The sequence below is a fragment of the Eschrichtius robustus genome, chromosome 3, assembly GCF_028021215.1.
Source record: "Eschrichtius robustus isolate mEscRob2 chromosome 3, mEscRob2.pri, whole genome shotgun sequence".
Taxonomy (NCBI): Eukaryota; Metazoa; Chordata; class Mammalia; order Artiodactyla; family Eschrichtiidae; genus Eschrichtius; species Eschrichtius robustus.
In genome coordinates, this window is record NC_090826.1 from 151,280,887 (window position 1) to 151,298,859 (window position 17,973).

General features: G+C 43.1%; 2 protein-coding genes across 4 annotated transcripts in view; one reads left to right on the plus strand and one right to left on the minus strand.

Annotated features, from left to right (window-relative positions):
• Positions 1-282: 282 nt before the first annotated feature.
• G0S2 (G0/G1 switch 2) lies at positions 283-1,324 on the minus strand. The gene is made up of 2 exons (XM_068541512.1): positions 1,149-1,324; positions 283-974 (listed from the first exon to the last, which is right to left on the minus strand). The coding sequence occupies exon 2, from the start codon at positions 941-943 to the stop codon at positions 632-634; it is 312 nt and encodes a 103-aa protein (XP_068397613.1). The 5' UTR covers positions 944-974; positions 1,149-1,324; the 3' UTR covers positions 283-631.
• LAMB3 (laminin subunit beta 3) overlaps positions 885-17,973 on the plus strand; it is a 67,533-nt gene continuing 50,444 nt past the window's right edge. For 2 of the 3 annotated variants that reach the window (XM_068541509.1, XM_068541510.1), the window contains exons 1-2: positions 885-1,067; positions 17,653-17,881. The gene's annotated coding sequence lies outside the window, so the exon portion shown is untranslated. The remainder of the gene's footprint in view (positions 1,068-17,652; positions 17,882-17,973) is intronic. The other variant, XM_068541511.1, reaches the window with a different exon arrangement.

Below are 17,973 nucleotides of genomic sequence, written 5' to 3' on the forward strand. Positions count from 1 at the left end.
CTTCTCATCTTAAAATGCTGAGTCTGGTGGGACTTAGAAAAGTTTCTCTCTTGCCACTCCTAACACAAAGCAAAAACAAATCCTCAACAGACTTATAAGCATGTAACATCAATATGAGTCCAGAGCCCTGAAGCAAGTGTTGCCTGACCTTCAGGAAACTGCTCTCTCCACTGGGCTCACGTAAGACCCCCCTCCGCCAAAATGCCCGCCCTCCCTGCTGCCCACCCCAGAAAACCGTGCCCCTCAGGAATCAGATGCTAAGATATAGTACAAAACGTTTTTTATTTCAAAATGCAAAATGGTGGTCACTGTAATAATAATAATAATAATAACAATAACAACAATAATAATATAAAAAGCATTTCTCCTCCGTTCACCCTAGTGCAAAATGCTGGATGCAGTCAGATAGCTGGAATGTTTTGGACATGTCATCCTGCAGTGCTGCACAGCAGCAAAACTCAATCCCAAACCCCTTTTGGTGGATCCACGTGGTAGTTCAGTTCTAAAGTCAGTAGCTTCTCAGAAGCCCAAACAGCACAAGACGCCCACTCGAGCCTGACCTTCGCGCTCTGCCTCACTCTCCTCTCTCTGTGTGTCTCTCTCCCCCTCCCTCCGCCGGCCCCCAGGGTTCCTACGAGGCGTGCAGCCGGTTGGTCTGGGCCCGGCAGCCCTGGACGGCCTCCAGCTGCTTGCTTTTCTCCAGCAGGGCCCGCTCCCGGATGGCCTTTCGCTCCTGGGCGGCCTGCAGCTCGGCCACCGCTGCCTCCCGCTCCCGCAGGCGGCCGGCGGCCGTGAAGGGGCTGCACAAGGTCTCCATCAGGCCGAGCACTGCGCCGAAGAGCGCCAGCACGCCGCCCAGCACGTACAGCCTCACCAGCTTCCGGCTGGGCTTCTGCGCCATCAGCTCCTTGGCCAGAGGAATCAGCTCCTGGACCGTTTCCATCTCGGCTCCGGGCTCTCGGGGTGGGAGTGATCTGCGGGAGAAGCGGAGCAGAAAAGGGGGTTTTTAGCCACCGAAAGACGTTTGCATCTTCCCGAGCAGCCCTCCCTCACTCGGCTCTCTCGGGGTAGGCCTGCAGAGAGGGGAGCCCACCCGGGACCCCACCCGGGACCCCGCGCCCCGCCGCGCTCTTCCCCGCCGGGCTCACCTAGGGGCGTCGAGCGAGCAGCAGGCAGCGCAAGCCGGGTCGGCGATCGCGGTGTGCGTGGCTTCCGCGGCTCTGCGTTCTCCTTCTCCTTCTCCGCCTCCTCCTCCTCCTCCCCTTCTTCGGTAGCCGCGGGTCTTCCGGATGGAGATTCCGCAACTGACACCTGGTCAGCGCCCCCGGGCCACTTATATGTTTTTCTCCGAGCCCCGCCTCCTGGGCTCCTTGGGCTGGGGCCCGTGCTGCACCGGCCAGAGAGTGGAGGGGGTGGGAAGAGGAGGGAGGGGGAGGAGCGGGGCAAGGACCTTGGGGGAGTCAGCCACGAGCTGTGCACGTCGCCCCGGCCGTGTGAGCCCGGGGTGCGGGGGAGGGCGGGCCTGGATGTACAAGGGTGAGCACCCAGAGCCCAGGGAGGTATCCACGGCCATTTCTGACCTCTTTCTTAATCGTGTGGGTGGGTCACAGCTTCCCTCGTCCGGGGCAGTCTGGAAGGACCCCTTATAAGGACACCTGGGGTTCTACCTAACTGAAACATTAGTTTTTATTCAGGAGGTTTGTCGTCTTCTCACTCGTATAGGGATCCGAGGTAAAAGGCAAGGGGGAGGAATCCGGGTAATGATCAGAACGGGTCTCCAGGCTCTGCATAATGCAGTTTGTGCTTATACTGTTTATTTCTGGTCTGACTGGTTTTATTCATAGGTGCTTGCATTTCTAGGGTCACTTGATAGATAACTATTCATTAAGGGTGCCCTTTATGCACAGATGGGGGCGTGTGTGTGTGTGTGTGTGTGTGTGTGTGATGTCAGTCTCTGTGCCTGTAGGTGTTTGTATCTGTACTTTTGTGTATCAGGGAACTGCCATTAAATCCAAATTGTCCCCACTCCCACTTGAGAAGTGAAGTTGGGAGCTAGGGAGAGGTGAACATGGAAGGGGGGCCGTTGGTAAAAGTTTGTCTGCTGGTCTGAACTGCAAATATTTCATACTTTCCTCAATAATTATATGCCACTTCCCTGGATCTGGGGGGCAACGCCACCGTACCAGCTCCACTTAGCATAGAAACAGTTTAGGGGCAGAAGAGTGAGAGTAGGCAGCTTGGGTAAGAAGCTAAAGAGTAGAGAGTACTCTAGGAAGCATGAGGAGGGTAGGGTTGATTTCAACTAGGATTAAACTTCATCACCGTTGCGGCGGGTGTTCTGGTTTAGCTTTGGTTATCCATACACCAGAGTTAGTTAGCAAGTAGGGGAAAGGAGAGACATTGGGCTAAAAGCGCTTCAAGCAGAGAAAGGGAGAGGGCAAAGAGAGGAGGGGGAAATTGGACTGGCCAGAAAATTGCAAAAGTCAGTGATGCAATCTTGCAACAGCAAAGTCAGTCAGGCTGAGCCTTGTGGGGAGGGACCAGGAAACGGCTGTTGCAGGGCTCACGTATTTGGGTCGTTGGAAATTTTCACAGTACTCTTTCTTTGGGGTCTGAGGCAATTTCCTAGACAATTAAGTTTAAAAAGGCAACAATTACGTCTACGCTTCACCTTGGCTATTAGTAGTTCAGTTAGTAGGATTTGTGTGTGCAGATTGGGCAAGGATACCTAACAAGCTTATTTGAAATTCTACATTTTAATATGTACACAAGCAGTCAAGGTGACAAAGGGCCAAATAGGGATGATTCCTGGAGGCTTGTGTCCCCTGCTTATTATTCTTTTCACCTTGTGAGGCAGGAAAATTCTGTAATAAGGGGGGATGAATATCAGTCTTGGCATTTTCTTCGAATCTTCCTTATAATTTTGGAGAAGCCTCTAATAACCGGCGGAAATGATCTGTGAGCTTTCCCAAGATCTGTGTGAGTTTCAAATACTACGGCTTCTGAATGAGCGTATGCTGTACACCTTAATACCAGGGCTTTCACGTGGTTTCTGCTCTGAAGGTGAGTCAGCCCTTTGGAGCTTTGGACCCCAAACTCCGAAATGGACTGTTCAGTGAGCATTCTAGTATTTCTGTAACTCAAAGACGCAAACTGCACGTCTCCCAACGTCAGCAGACTGTAATTTATCTGGGGTTCCCCTTTCTTGTGATTTGCTGTGGTACAGCACGTCACCGTCTCAGATGGGTTCCCCTCTTTCCCCCTCTGATAATCCAACTTTGACCACCGCCCCCAGGCCCTACCAGCTTGCTGGCCAGGGCTGGGCAGAGAGGGTGGCCAGTGCCATGGATTGGGGTCACTGGTGGATTTGGTGTTCCTTGTTTAGGTGGTAGCTGGAGCTCAGTGTGAGATGGTGGGAATAGAAGGCTGAGGAATCCAGGGTCACCACATGCCTAGGAATTTCTGACACAGCTCGTCTGTCTGGGTGGGAAAAAGAACCCAGCTTCTAGGGTAGCAGTTTGGCTCAGGCTTGGGAAACTAAGCACGTGATTTGACTGCGCTGTTGTCTCTTTAGAGATGTAAAGCCTTGTGTTGCATCATGCAGGTCAGACATAGGGTATAGCAGTCAAGGTCATACCAGTTGTAGGGTGACCAACCATCCCACTTTGCCTAGGGCTGAGGGGTTTCTCCAAGATACGGGACTCACAGTGCCAAAACTGGAACCGTTCCGGGCAAACTGGAGCCTATGAGTCTATCCCAACGTTAATTCCTGCCATTTCTAGGAAGGCAGGAGTGGTCAGTTTAAAATTTGCTTATTTTGCTTGCCAAATCCCTTTCTCCCAAACATTAAAACATTCGGAACTATCAGAAGAAGCAATCACAAAGGGGCAACATATGGTCCAAGGAGCCAGTACAGAAGAGGGATAGAGCCATCCCAACAACCGTGCTTAGGGGTTTGAAGGAACAGGGGACAGACATCTTTTGGATGGTTGGTTGTGTATGAGCCTCAATTGTTAGTATTATTATTTTGTTACTAGCTTGCTGCCTATCAAAGTCACTGCCCAATTCCTGAGGTTCCAGGAGGCTGGAGGCTGGGGATCAGCACAGGAGATATGATAAAACTATTTGTGTATCTTATACTCCAATTTTTTCAGTCCTTGAGTTACTTTCATTTCATGTAAATTAGTTTTGGAGAGAACGTTCTTATCTCTGAAATAGCAATGGATGATTTTAAAATCTACATGGCTAACCTTTATCTTCCTCTGATCTTGTACATTAGAGTTCTAGTATCCTGACATTTCTGTGTGGATATCCTGCTTTTAACACAACCCTGCCGCACTTGAAACAAGACTCCCCACTTTCTCTGTACTCTTCCAAACTGCGTCACCTTCTCGATATTCTTATTTCTAACGGTGGCATCTCCATTTTGCCTGTTCTCTGGGTTTGAAATATTGTGACATTTTCTTTCAGAGGTCTTCCCTGACCTCTTTATCACACCATTCCCTGTCCAATGCCCTGCTTTATTTTCCTTCATAGCACTTCGTACCTGGCTTTACATTGATGTAATTATTGGTTTGCTTTTGTGTTGTCTCCCACACCCACCTGAGGCTAACCTTTATGAGGGCCAGAGCTTTGTTTTATTCTTCACTGCATCCCCAGGACCCAGTATAATCCTTGGCACATAACAGGTCCTTAATAGGTAACTATGGGATTAATGAATATCTTCCCCTTTGGAATGGCAGGGGATAGACTATGTTTATTAAGTTTGCATGCAGTCAGTCAGACTTTTAGTGGATACCCAAGAAGCATTCAGGGTTTATTTGTTTTTGGTTTTGGTGTTTTTGGATAGTTTTTTTTGTTTTTTGTTTTTGCCTTTAGTCCTTTCGTCTCTAATCCATCTCAAACACTACCACCAAATAAATCTTCCTAAAATTAAATTTTTATTCTTAATTGCCTTTTTCAAAGCCCGGATGATTTCTCATTGCCCACGTGACGAACTTTTGGATTCTGCATGTTAAATTTACTTGATCAATATTATTGGATCCAGGACCTCTATCATCTGATCTTCCCTACTCATCTAACTTCAGATCCCATTCTTCTCCAACAAGAATCCTTTGTTCCACAGATGGGTTTCACACAGCCCAGGAAACAATTCCTTCTCATTGCTGCCGGCTCACCTTTGCTCCCCCTCTTCCTCCTACCTGAAAAGCTCTTCTCTTCTACTCTGTCTTCCTCCTTTCAGGTCATGTGCTCCAAGGAGCCCCCACTGCCTGTGCCAGCACACTCTGCTCTTTCCTTTCTGTGAATTCCAGCTGCCTTCGTGGCTGGGACCGCACAGGTTGGCACTGCATTATGTATTGTTTTATACAGCGCTCTCATTGTGTCCTGTGCGCTTGCCCTGTCTCTGCAGAAGACCCGGTCTTTGTACCTTTCGCGGTGCTAAAGTATAATAGGGGTCCAATCAATGCTAATTACATTGACCTAAAAGTCAGAACTGGGATAGTGATTACAAAATGGTCAGTTAAGACTCTCTTGGGAGGTTATTTTAGGCACAGTGGCTTGTGCTTGGCTCAGAGCCTTGGGCTTGAAATTGCCCAAGACCTGGCAACTTGGCTCGATCCCCTCCACTCTGGCTCCCTCACCTTTTACTTCCATTCCCAACTTAGTGTCTGACATTGCAGCGACTGGCTTACTCTTCGGAATCCCTCCTACCTGCTCCCGGGACCCTAGGGCCTTGACAAATCAATACCAAGGGATAGACCCTTCACAGACATTTTGCTTTTGTCCCTCACAGCTTCTGGCCAAGCAGAGCCACTAGCTGCTGGAGCGGGCAGCATGGGCTGGGAGCAGTGGCGCCCTGCTGCCCACATAGCACAAGCCCAGTACTGTCCTTCACAAGTTTGAATCAGTGCAAGGAACTTCCTTCAAGCTCAAGTGCTAGCTGGACTTTAGAGTATGGGGCTCTGGAGTCAAACAGACTTGGGTTCCTTCAAGTCCTGGCTCCTCTTGCCAGGGTCTGACCTTGGACAAGTGACTTAACTTCTCTAGCCTCCATTTCCTCATCTGTAAAGTGAGGGTGATGCTAACACCTGCTAAGGGGTGTGGTGAACCCTGAGCTAGGGCACTGTGAAGGGCTTAGTGGTCTGGCACCAATGAAGCAGTTGATTCAGTTATTCTTTGGTTATGCTTCAGTTGTCTTTGCCTCCTGCTGCATGTCAGCAATTCCCGTGGTCCTTTATCCTAGCCCAAGACATTTGCATTCCCTAGGTGGTATAGGCAGCAATAAGGTCCAGAGCCTTTGTTGAAGCCAGCTGTGTGTCTGATACTATGTCATGTATAGCTATGAAAAAAGCAGAATACAAAGTTCTCCTTGCCCTCAAGTAGCTCATAGTCAAGTAGAGAACACAAACATTAAATAAGTTATGACTATATTGAATACTAGGATAAGCACAATCATAGAACTATATACCAGGTAAACAAATAGAATGAGACATGTATTGATTCATTTTGGGGAGGAGGTGGTCAAAGAAGGCCTAAGAGTGGATAATGTCTGAGCAGCTTAGGGTATTAAAGGATAGATAGTGTTCACTGATTCTGGGAGGGAAAGGAGGGGTTCAGGGTTGGGGATTCAGGAATGAGAGAGGACTTCACATGAAAAGGGGAGGATGCATGAGAATACATTACATGGTCCAAGGGAAGCTAGGCAAGATTGGTGTTAGAGCATAAAGGATGGGTTTGGGGAAATGGCAGGAAATGAGGAGGAAGTAGTATGCAGGAGGCAGGTAATGAACAATTCTGTAAATGATCACGACGTATGCCATGCCTAGGAACTGTTGACCACTCCTAGAAATACATTCTCCTTGGCTTCCATGATATCAGATTCTCTTAGTTTTCCTGCTATCCTATTATGGACACTCCTTAGTTCTTTTTCTCACTTTTGCTTTTTATCTAACCTCTAAATGTCAGCATTTCTGAGGACTAAGTCCCGAAGCCTCTTTTCTTATTCTGCATACTCTCTTTAGGTAATTTAGTTTACTCCCAAGCCTTCCATTACTGCCTCTATGTAGATGACATACAAATCTGAGCTCTAGGCTTGTGTGTCTCTCTGCCTAGTCTACATTTCCATTTGGATATCTTGCAGGTATCAAACTTACCATGTCTAAAGCCAAATTCAATATTTCTACCCCATAAACTTGCACCGTCATCTTTTTTAGTCTAAGCTTTGCTGTTTACCTAGTGGCTCAGATCCTAAGCCTGGGAACCATCCTTTGCTCCTCTCTCTCTGTCACCTCTTATATGCAAACAGTTACCAAGACTTGTCATTCTACCTCTTAAGTATCTCTTGATTTTACTTGCTTTCTATCCCCTCTGCCATCCTCCTAGTCAAAGCCCCTGTCATCTCACCTGGACTATTACTGAGGTCTCATAGCTGATCTCTCTGCTTTGGGTCTTGACCCACCCAATCCAATCCAGTCCAGTCCAGTCCAATCCAGTGCAATCTTAAAAAAAAAAAAAAAAAAGCAAAACGTGTCACTCTTTTCCTTAAAACCCTTCAATGTATCCCCACATTGCCCTTTGGATTATGTCCCAGATTCTTAGCATGGCTTGTAAGCTCACCCATGATCTTGTCCTTGTCTATTTTCCCAGTTTCATTATATATGTAATTTCCCTCAACCTTTGCTCTCTAGGTGCCAGCCACACTGTTGTGGTTTTTCACAACTTCAGATCTTATTTCCTAAATCAGCTTCCAGAGTAGTTCAGTTCTAGGGGTATGTATCACAAAATCTGATTTTCTCCCTTCATATCCAGAATCTAGGTCAGAAGCCCTCTTGTGATAAAGTACTCTTTTCTTTTCTTTCTTTCTTTCTTTCTCTTTCTTTCTTTCTTTCTTTCTTTCTTTCTTTCTTTCTTTCTTTCTTTCTTTCTTTCTTTCTTTTTTTCTTTCTTCCTTCCTTCCTTCCTACCTTCATTTTTTCTTTCTTTCTTTTTTTTTTTTAGTAAAGCCAATACTTTATTCACATTTCCTTAGTTTTTGCCTAATGTCATTTTTCTGTTCCAGGGTCCCATGAGAATATCACAATACATTTAGTCATTATATGTCTTCAGGCTTCTCTAGACTGTGAGAGTTCCTCAAACTTTCCTTGTTTCCATTGACCTTGACAGTGTTGAGAGTACTGGGCAGGTATTTTGTAGAATGTCCTTCAATTTAGGTTTGTCTGATGTTTTTCTCATGGCTAGACTAGGGTTATGGGTTTGGGGGAGGAAGTTCACAAAGGTAAGGTGACATTCCCATCACAGCATATCAAGGGTACATGACATCAATGTGACTTATCACTGTTGACATTGACCTTCAGGCCCAGGTGGTGATTGTCAGGTTTCCCCAGTGTACTTGTTAAAAGGAAGTCTCTGTGCATGGCTCACATTTCGGTGGCAGAGGGTTATGTTCCACCTCCTGGAGGGGAGAGTATCTACATTATTTGGGATTCTTCTGTCAGGTTTGTCTGTTCTCTCCCATTTAAAAGGACTCTTTTGTAGTGTGGTAGGCAGAATTCTAAGATGACCCAAAGATTCCTTCCCCTGGTGAACAAGCCCTGTAAAATCTCCAAGACCTGTGAATATGATTGGATAGTCACTCCCATGATTAGGTTATGTTACATGGCACAGCTAATTTTAAGAAAGGGAGATTATCCAGATGGACCTGATCTATCATGTGAGCCCTTAAAAGGAATTGGGCTTTTCCTGAAGAAGAAATTCAAAGTGTGAGAGAGATTCAAAGTGAGGGAGAATCTCCCTTGTTAGCTTTGAAGATGGAGGAGGCAATGTGGCAAGAAATGTGGGTGGCCTCCCAGAGTGGCTCCCAGCTATCAGCCAGTGAGAAAATGAGATGTCTATCCTACAACCATAAGGAACTGAATTATCCTGCAACTACGTCAACTTGAAAGATGACCCTGAGCTCCAGATGAGAATGTAGCCCCCTGCATATTAACCTTGGGAGACCCTGAGCTGCTGTGCCCAGACTTCTGACTTACAGAAGTGAAAGCTTATAATTGAATATTGTTTTAAGCTACTAAGTTTGTGGTAATTTGCTATGCAATAATAGACAACTAATACAAGCAGTATGCTAGGAGCTCCTGCTGGGATGCCAGGAGAAAACCCAATCAAAACTTGATGAAGATTGGGGAAGACTCCCTGGGATGAGGAGAATCTGGCTTTGATTCTATGGTCCATCCTCATAAGCACTTCTTTGAAGACACCTTGTACTTCCTTGTCCTTCTCTGTTTCTTTCATGTTTACCCAGAAAGACTTAACCGTGGTAGAGTCAGCTATCTGCTCTATATCAATCTACACCCAAGAAATTGGAGAAATTTGTCAAACTAGGCTGACTGCTTATTTTCTATAAATTTAAGATCACAAATCTCAAATGAGCAGTTAGCTATAACTTATGTTTTCCCAGGCAATTATTTTTATTATTCTTTAAAAAGACTTTTCCACACTTTCTCCCCACTTCTTAAACAGGCTATATCCTCTTCTTCCCTGATACCTCCTGCCCTGGTAAGATAGAAGGAATCAGCTGGGAGCTACTTCATTTTTCAACCACCAAATCTATCTGCATCAGTACCCACACTCTCTACCTTCTGTCACGTTACCAGGGAGGAAGCATCCTCCGTTCTTTCTATATAGAGGTGCCCCTACATCTCATCCTGATTCATCTATTTAAGGTCTTGGGAATCTACACAAAACTTAGGTTGCTTTGGGTTGCAAGTAAGAATCTAATTCAAAATGATTTAACAATAAGGCAAGTATATTATTTCACAAGACAGGGTTTCCAGGATTAATTCAGTAGTGTAACATTATTAAAAAAAAAAAAACCTGGTTCTTTCCACCTTTCTAGTCTGATATCTTCAGCATCTTGTGGAGATTGCCACAGTCTGGCTCACATATGTTTCTAAGATAGCTGCCACTGTTCTAGGCATTGCATTCAATATGATAACATCTAGTGAAAGGAGAGAGACTGCTTTTTTTTGTTTTTTGTTTTTCTTTTATCAGCAAAGAAACCTTTCCTAGAATCTTCCTAGAGACTTCCTTTCATTGGCCAGAACTGCATTAAATGCCCATCCCTAAGACTACTTATGAAGTAAAGGATAACCTTCATGAACTTGGACCGGTGGTTCTCAAAGATTCTTCCTGGGACCAGAGCAGTAACATTACTTGAGAACTTGTGAGAAAAGCAGATTCTTGAGCCCTACTCCAAACCTACTGAATCAGAAATTCTGGATGCAGGACTAGCTGTGTTTTTAAAAGTCCTGTAGGTCATTCTGACACATGCTAAAGTTTGAGAACCACTGGCTAAGGCTAATCTTTGAACTGGGGAAAGGACAACAGCCCTGAAGACTTGAAAAACACTGGGGATCTTTAAGCAAGGAGGAAGGAGGGTAGGGATTTTGGATAGGAAGTCAACTTCCTGCCAGATCCTTCCTCTTTCCTGAATAATCATTTTCTCCTTTATTATAGTATCCCTCAGCATACAAACATACTCTAATATCTGTGTCTTAAAAAACCTAGTCCATGACCCCAAATCACTATCCCGCTGCTGCCAGCATTCTTTGCTCCTCTTCATAACTGAAACTGTTTATTAACAGTTGTCTACAATCACTGTATTTATTTCTTCATTAACCATTCGTTCTTTTACCCACTCCCATCTGGATCCCATTAGCACCACCCCAACAAAATCCAATGGGATGCTTATTAAATGAACTGAATTTTAGTATTCAACAGATAGAACCATTTCTTCCTTCTAGAAACACTTTTTTTCTTTTTGCTTCCGGCACACTGAACTCTCTTGTTTTTCATCGTACTGCATTATTTTATTCTTCTTAGCTCGTATTCGTTACACCTTTCTCCTCTATCAATCAGTGGTTCTCAGCCTTGAATGTCCATTAGAATAAATGGGAGCTTTTAAAATTTCTGAAAACCAGGCTGCACTCTAGACCAATTAAATCAGAAATCTCTCCAAGCAGGACCCAGGCATTAGTAATATTTAAAGCTCTAAAGGTGATTCCAGTGTTCAGCCAAGATTGAGAATCACTGCCTTTAATATCGGGGTACCCTATGGCCCTACCAACATTATTTTCTTAGATCAGTGGTTCTCAGCTCTGGCTCCACTTTAGAATCATCCTGGGAACTTTTAAAAACTACCATTGCCTGGGAGTTCCCAAGACGAATTGATTCTGAATTCCTGGGGTGATTCTAATGTATAGCCAGAATTGTGAACCACTTCATATATGATTTCCTATAGTTCCATGGATTGAGACTCAGTGCTTTCCTATAGAACTTTCTGCAATGATGGAAATGTTCTGTATCTGCACTGTCCAAGATGGTAGCCACTAGCTTCTTGTGGCTGTTGAGCACTTGAAATGTGACTAAAGTGTCTAATAAATTGAATGTTTAATTTTATTTAATTTTAATTAATCTAAATTTAAATTAAATAACCTTATAAGTGTGGCTAATGTCTAGCATATTGGACAGCACAGCACTATATGTTAATGACTCTGAAATTTATTCCTCTCTCCTAAGCTCCAGGATTACATATTAAGCTGTCTAATAGGTATTTCTTCTTGGATATTTAATAGAGTGTCTTTAACTTAATACATAAAAATTAAATTCCTGATTTTCTTCTTCAAAATTTGTTCCTCTCCTTGTCTTCCCAATCTTGGTAAAATGTTACCACTTCAATTGCTAAAGTCCCAAACATGGAAACCATCCTTTATTCCCTTCTTTTCCTCATCTTTGTCAGCCAATTGTCAGCAAGTCCCATTTGTTCTACTTCCAAATATATAATTTGAGTCTGTCTTTTCACCTCCAGAGCCTTCAACCTGGGCCAAGCTGCCATTATTGCTCACATAGAGCAGTCAAAGCTAGAAGTCATTGCATCCTTAATACATGCTTTCTAAGACCGTTGTATGTATTAGCTTGTTAATCCTACAAATAACTCTACAGAGTGGGTAAACTACTGTCCCCATTTTGCTTAAGTAATGTGCTTTGGATCACACAGCTAGTCAGTGGCAGAAATGGGATTCAAAACTAGATTGTCTGATTCTAGGGCCCATATTCTTCACCATTCACTTTTCTGTCTCTCTGACTGTCTATAAGGCCCCATGTCAGTGGTTCTTCATCCTGGCTACAAGTTGGAATCATCCAAGGAACTTTAAAAAATACCAGTTTCACAACCCCACCTCAGACCAGTTAATGCTCTTGGGGTCAGGCCTGGGCATCAGAAATTAAAAAAAAAAAAATCAGGGAATCCTCCTGCATAACCAGTGTTTAAAACCACTCCCTGTCTGAGACCAGGCCCTTGCCCACATGTCCCACCCATTTCAGCTCCCACCTCAATCATACTGTTCCTGTCCCTTCTTCCTACCTCTAGAAGAAGCTAAGCTCTTTCCTGACACAGGACCTTTGCACTTGCTCATTCTTTGCCTGGAACACCCTTTTCACGTATCTCCTAGGACTTTAGTAAGACTTCAGAGTTTCTAATCCCTGAAAATATTGAATGCTGTAACTCATAAAGATCAGAGCAGAAATAAATGAAGTAGAAATGAAGAAAACAATAGCAAAGATCAATAAAATTAAAAGCTGATTCTTTGAGAAGATAAACAAAATTGATAAAACTTTAGCCAGACTCATCAAGAAAAAAAGGGAGAGGACTCAAATCAGTAAAATTAGAAATTAGAACAAAGAAGTTACAACTGACATCACAAAAGTACAAAGGATCATAAGAGACTACTACAAGCAACTATATGCCAATAAAATGGACAACCTGGAGGAAATGGACAAATTCTTAGAAAAGTACAACCTTCCAAGACTGAACCAAGAAGAAATAGAAAATATGAACAGACCAATCACAAGTAATGAAATTGAAACTGTGATTAAAAATCTTCCAACAAACAAAAGTCCATGACCAGATGGTTTCATAGGTGAATTCTATCAAACATTTAGAGGAGAGCAAACACCTATCCTTCTCAAACTCTTCCAAAAAATTGCAGAGGGTGGAATACTCCCAGACTCATTCTACGAGGCTACCATCACCCTGATACCAAAACCAGACAAAGATATCACAAAAAAAGAAAATTACAGGCCAATATCACTGACGAACATAGACGCAAAAATCCTCAACAAAATACTAGCAAACAGAATCCAACAACACATTAAAAGGAACATACACCATGATCAAGTGGGATTTATTCCAGGGATGCAAGGATTCTTCAATATACGCAAACCAATCAGTGTGATACACCATACTAATAAATTAAAGAATAAAAACCATCTGATCATCTCAGTAGATGCAGAAAAAGCTTTTGACAAAATTCAACACCGATTTATGATAAAAACTCTCCAGAAAGTGGGCATAGAGGGAACTTACCTCAGCATAAGGTAAGTTTACCTAAGGGAACTTACCTCAGCATAAGGGAACTTACCTCAGCATATATGACAAACCCACAGCACACATTATTCTCAGTGGTGAAAAACTGAAAGCATTTCCTCTAAGATCAGGAACAAGACAAGGGTGTCCACTCTCGCACTCTTATTCAACATAGTTTTGGAAGTCCTAGCCATGGCAATTAGAGAAGAAAAAGAAATAAAAGGAATCCAAATTGGAAAAGAAGAAGTAAAACTGTCACTGTTTGCAGATGACATGATACTATACATAGAGAATCCTAAAGATGCCACCGGAAACTACTAGAGCTAATAAATGAATTTGGTAAAGTTACAGGATACAAAATTAATACACAGAAATCTCTTGCATTCCTATATATTAACAAAGAAAGGGCAGAAAGAGAAATTAAGGAAAAAAATTCCACTTACCATTGCAACAAAAAGAATAAAATACCTAGGAATAAACCTATCTAAGGAGGCAAAAGACCTGTACTCAGAAAACTACAAAACACTGATGAAAGAAATCAAAGATTACATAAACAGATGGAGAGATATACCATGTTCTTGGATTAGAAGAATAAATATTGTGAAAGTGACTATATGACCCAAAGCAATCTACAGATTCAACGCAATCCCTATCAAACTACCAATGGCATTTTTCACAGAACTAGAAAAAATTTTTACAATTTGTATGGAAGCACAAAAGACCCTGAATAGCCAAAGCAATCCTGAGAAAGAAAAAAGGAGCTGGAGGAATCAGGCTCCCTGACTTCAGGCTATACTACAAAGTGACAGTAATCAAGACAGTATGGTACTGGCACAAAAACCAGAAATATAGATCAATGGAACAAGATAGAAATCCCAGAGATAAACCCACACACCTATGGTCACCTAATCTATGACAAAGGAGGCAAAAATATACAATGGAGAAAAGACAGCCTCTTCAATAAGTGATGCTGGGAAAACTGGACAGCTACATGTAAAAGAATGAAATTAGAACACTCCCTAATACCATACACAAAAATAAACTCAAAATGGATTAAAGACTTAAATGTAAGACCAGACACTATAAAACTCTCAGAGGAAAACATAGGCAGAACACTCTTGGACATAAACCACAGCAACATCTTTTTTGACCCACCTCCTAGAGTAATGGAAACAAAAACAAAAATAAACAAATGGGACCTAATTAAACTTAAAAGCTTTTGCACAGCAAAGGAGACCATAAGACGAAAAGACAACCCTCAGAATGTGAGAAAATATTTGCAAATGAAGCAACTGACAAAGGATTAAACTCCAAAATATACAAGCAGCTCATACAGCTCACTATCAGAAAAAACAAACAACCCAATCCAAAAATGGGCAGAAAACCTAAATAGACGTTTCTCCAAAGAAGACATACAGATGGCCAACAAACACATAAAAAGATGCTCAATATCACTAATTATTAGAGAAACGCAAATCAAAACTATAATGAGGTACCACCTCACACCTGTCAGAATGGCCATCATCAAAAAATCTACAAACAATAAATGCTGGAGAGGGGGTGGAGAAAAGGGAACCCTCTTGCACTCTGGGTGGGAATGTAAATTGAACAGCCACTATGGAGAACAGTATGGAGGTTCCTTAGAAAACTAAAAATAGAACTACCATATAACCCAACAATCCCATTACTGAACGTATACCCAGAGAAAACCATAATACAAAAAAAAAAATGCACCCCAATGTTCATAGCAGCATTATTTACAATAGCCAGGACATGGAAGCAACCTAAATGTCCATTGACAGAGGAATGGATAAAGAAGATGTGGTATATATATACAATGGAATACTACTCAGCCATAAAAAAGAATGAAATTGGATCATTTTTAGAGACGTGGATGGACCTAGAGAGTGTCATACAGAGTGAAGTAAGTCAGAAAGAGAAAAGCAAATATCATATAATAACATGTATATGTGGAATCTAGAAAAATGTATAGATGATCTTAGTTGCAAAGCAGAAATAGAGACACAGACGTAGAGAACAAATGTATGGATACCAAGGGGGAAAGGAGTGGGGTGGGAGAAATTGGCAGACTGGGATTGACACATATACATTATTGATACTATGTATGAAATGGACCACTGATGGGAACATGCTGTACAGCACAGGGAACTCACCTAGTGCCCTGTGGTAACCTAAATGGGAGGGAAGTCCAAAAGGGAGGGGATATCTGTATGTGTATGGCTGATTCATTTTATTGTGCAATGGAGGCTAACACAACATTGTAAAGCAACCATACTCAATAAAAGTTTATTAAAAAAAGATTGAATGCTCTAATCTGCCCTAGTAAATCAAAATAAAAACGGTATTAAACTTTAAAATATGTGTAAGGGAGACATACAACATTCTAATTCTGCCCAAGGTGCCTATTGCCATGTCTTTTAAAATATATTAGATATAAAATTTTTCAGAAGAAATTTTGTTGCCTCTCCTTTGCTGGTGCCTTAAATACATGTTTAGGCTGCCTTGTAATGTTCAGCCCTAAATCTCTCAGGCTCATCCCAAGGGTCACCTCCTCAGAGAGAATTCTCTTACCCATCCTTTCTAAAGTGGTACTCCCAACATCCTGAGACCCCCATCTATCATGTCATCCTGGTTTTTAAAAATATTTCATAAAAATCATTGAAAGCTGTAATTGTCAGAGTTAGTTTCTAGTTTACTTCTTTGTTGTTTGTCTCCTCCATAAAGGCAGGGTCTATCTAGTCTGTTTTGTTTGCTGCTGTATTTTTTTGTCCTAACCTAGCACAATGCCTGGTATAAAATATATGTTCAGGAATTATTTCTGAAGTGAAAGAATGAATGAATGCAGGCTGATGTATGGCAAGTAGCAGTGAGTAGATTATTTGTAAGGTAGATGGGCCATCTTGGGTTGTTACCCTGTAAATGGCTATCTTCATGGGGTGAGATGGGAGAAGTGAGTTCACAGAAAGGGAGTTCTCCTGACTGCTCCCCAGGAGGGAGGACCCTGGTTCCAGCAACCTGGGGAAGGCTTAGAGCTAAGGAGGGAGATGGCAGCAGGAACAGGCTATGATGCTGGACAGATTCTGGAGACAGCAGAAGCTAGTATTTTTTGTTAGGTTGTAATTTCCCTGTGTCATCTTCAAATTTTCAGTAAAATTTCTCAAGCTCAGCAGTTATGTCTTTTGTTCTTAGGAGAATGGAGAAAGGATCATACATTTGTGTTTGGGGCCAAAATAGGCTGGAGAGATCAGGGGCAGCATGGAGAAATGGTAAAAAGGAAGCTAGGATTGTTTGAGGACAAGCAACTACTAGAATGAATTTGCATTATCTGTTAGCATCTCCTTAGAATTCTCAGAATTAGGGTTATTCACATAATAGAGGAAAGAGTGACTTGGATGGCTAAAGAAGTTGAGGTCACTCTGGTTGCATAATTAATGAATTATTTGGCAATTATGTGTTTAATGTCTGTGTTCCATGAGACAGTAGTCTCCCTCTGGACAGGAACGTGTCTGACTTGTTTACTACTGGGTCACTGGACGCCTGGCATTGGGTGGGTGCTCAGTAAATATTTATTTTGTGAATGAACGGTTTGGGATGTTTTTGAGTTTCTTGGTCAGAAGTCAGAAGGTTTGCTGAGATGTGAGGAGAAACTGGAAAAAAAGCCCAGGCTCTGAGGATGAGGACCAGGCAGAAGCTGTGGGTGGAGGGGTGTCAATGTGCAGGCTGATTTGCTGGGAGGATTCAGACCTAAGCTCGGGCCTCAAGGACAACTGGAGGGTGAACAGGTCCTGTCAGAGGCCCAGGCAGAAAGGCCAGAAAAGCAGCAGACCAGATACACAGAGGGGTGTAAATGAGAGAAGCCCCTCTCAGTGCTTGTGCCAGCTCCTGGGACACTGCTGATGCCCAGCGAATGGACTTAGACAAGCAGATACACCTACACCCATTTGGCTGTGGGGCAGGGTTCTTAGTGTACCAGGCTTGGCCCTCATTGGCCAAGGGTTGGGGTGGGCCTGAAACTCCTAGCAGGACACATTTTCATTGGCAGCACAAGGACAGGCAAGGACCGACAGACCTTTTGCTACACGTCTCCCGATTATCTGAGAGTGACCAAGAATCCTTGAGCATGTTTAGGAATTCTTGCTTCCCAAGACTCTCTCTCCATTTGTGCCCTCCTCTCCCCTGGACCCACATTTACCCCTTTCCTCACCTCTCAGGCTTCTAAAAGCTGGGGCTTGAACGTCTTGAGGACCTGGATCCGTGACTGACCCCAGAAGTATTTCAGTTCCAAACACCAGAAGTACAGCCAGTTTGATTCCTGGCCTTTCTGTCCCCAAGTACCAGCCACTGTGGATGGAACCGGGAGCACAGCCTTGGAAGTCGGCTCATCAGTGGATCAACTCATCATGAATTTTCTCAGGCTCTAATTCTTAAGGGAAATAAAAGGTATTTCTTTTTCTGGATGATTTTCTGTCTATGTTGTCTTGAGAGGGAGTTATAGGTATCAACTCATGGTTGTATAGTGTCAACTCATGGCA

Excerpts from the sequence above, each read along its gene's own strand:
- G0S2 (XM_068541512.1), bottom strand. The coding sequence starts at position 943 with ATGGAAACGGTCCAGGAGCTGATTCCTCTGGCCAAGGAGCTGATGGCG.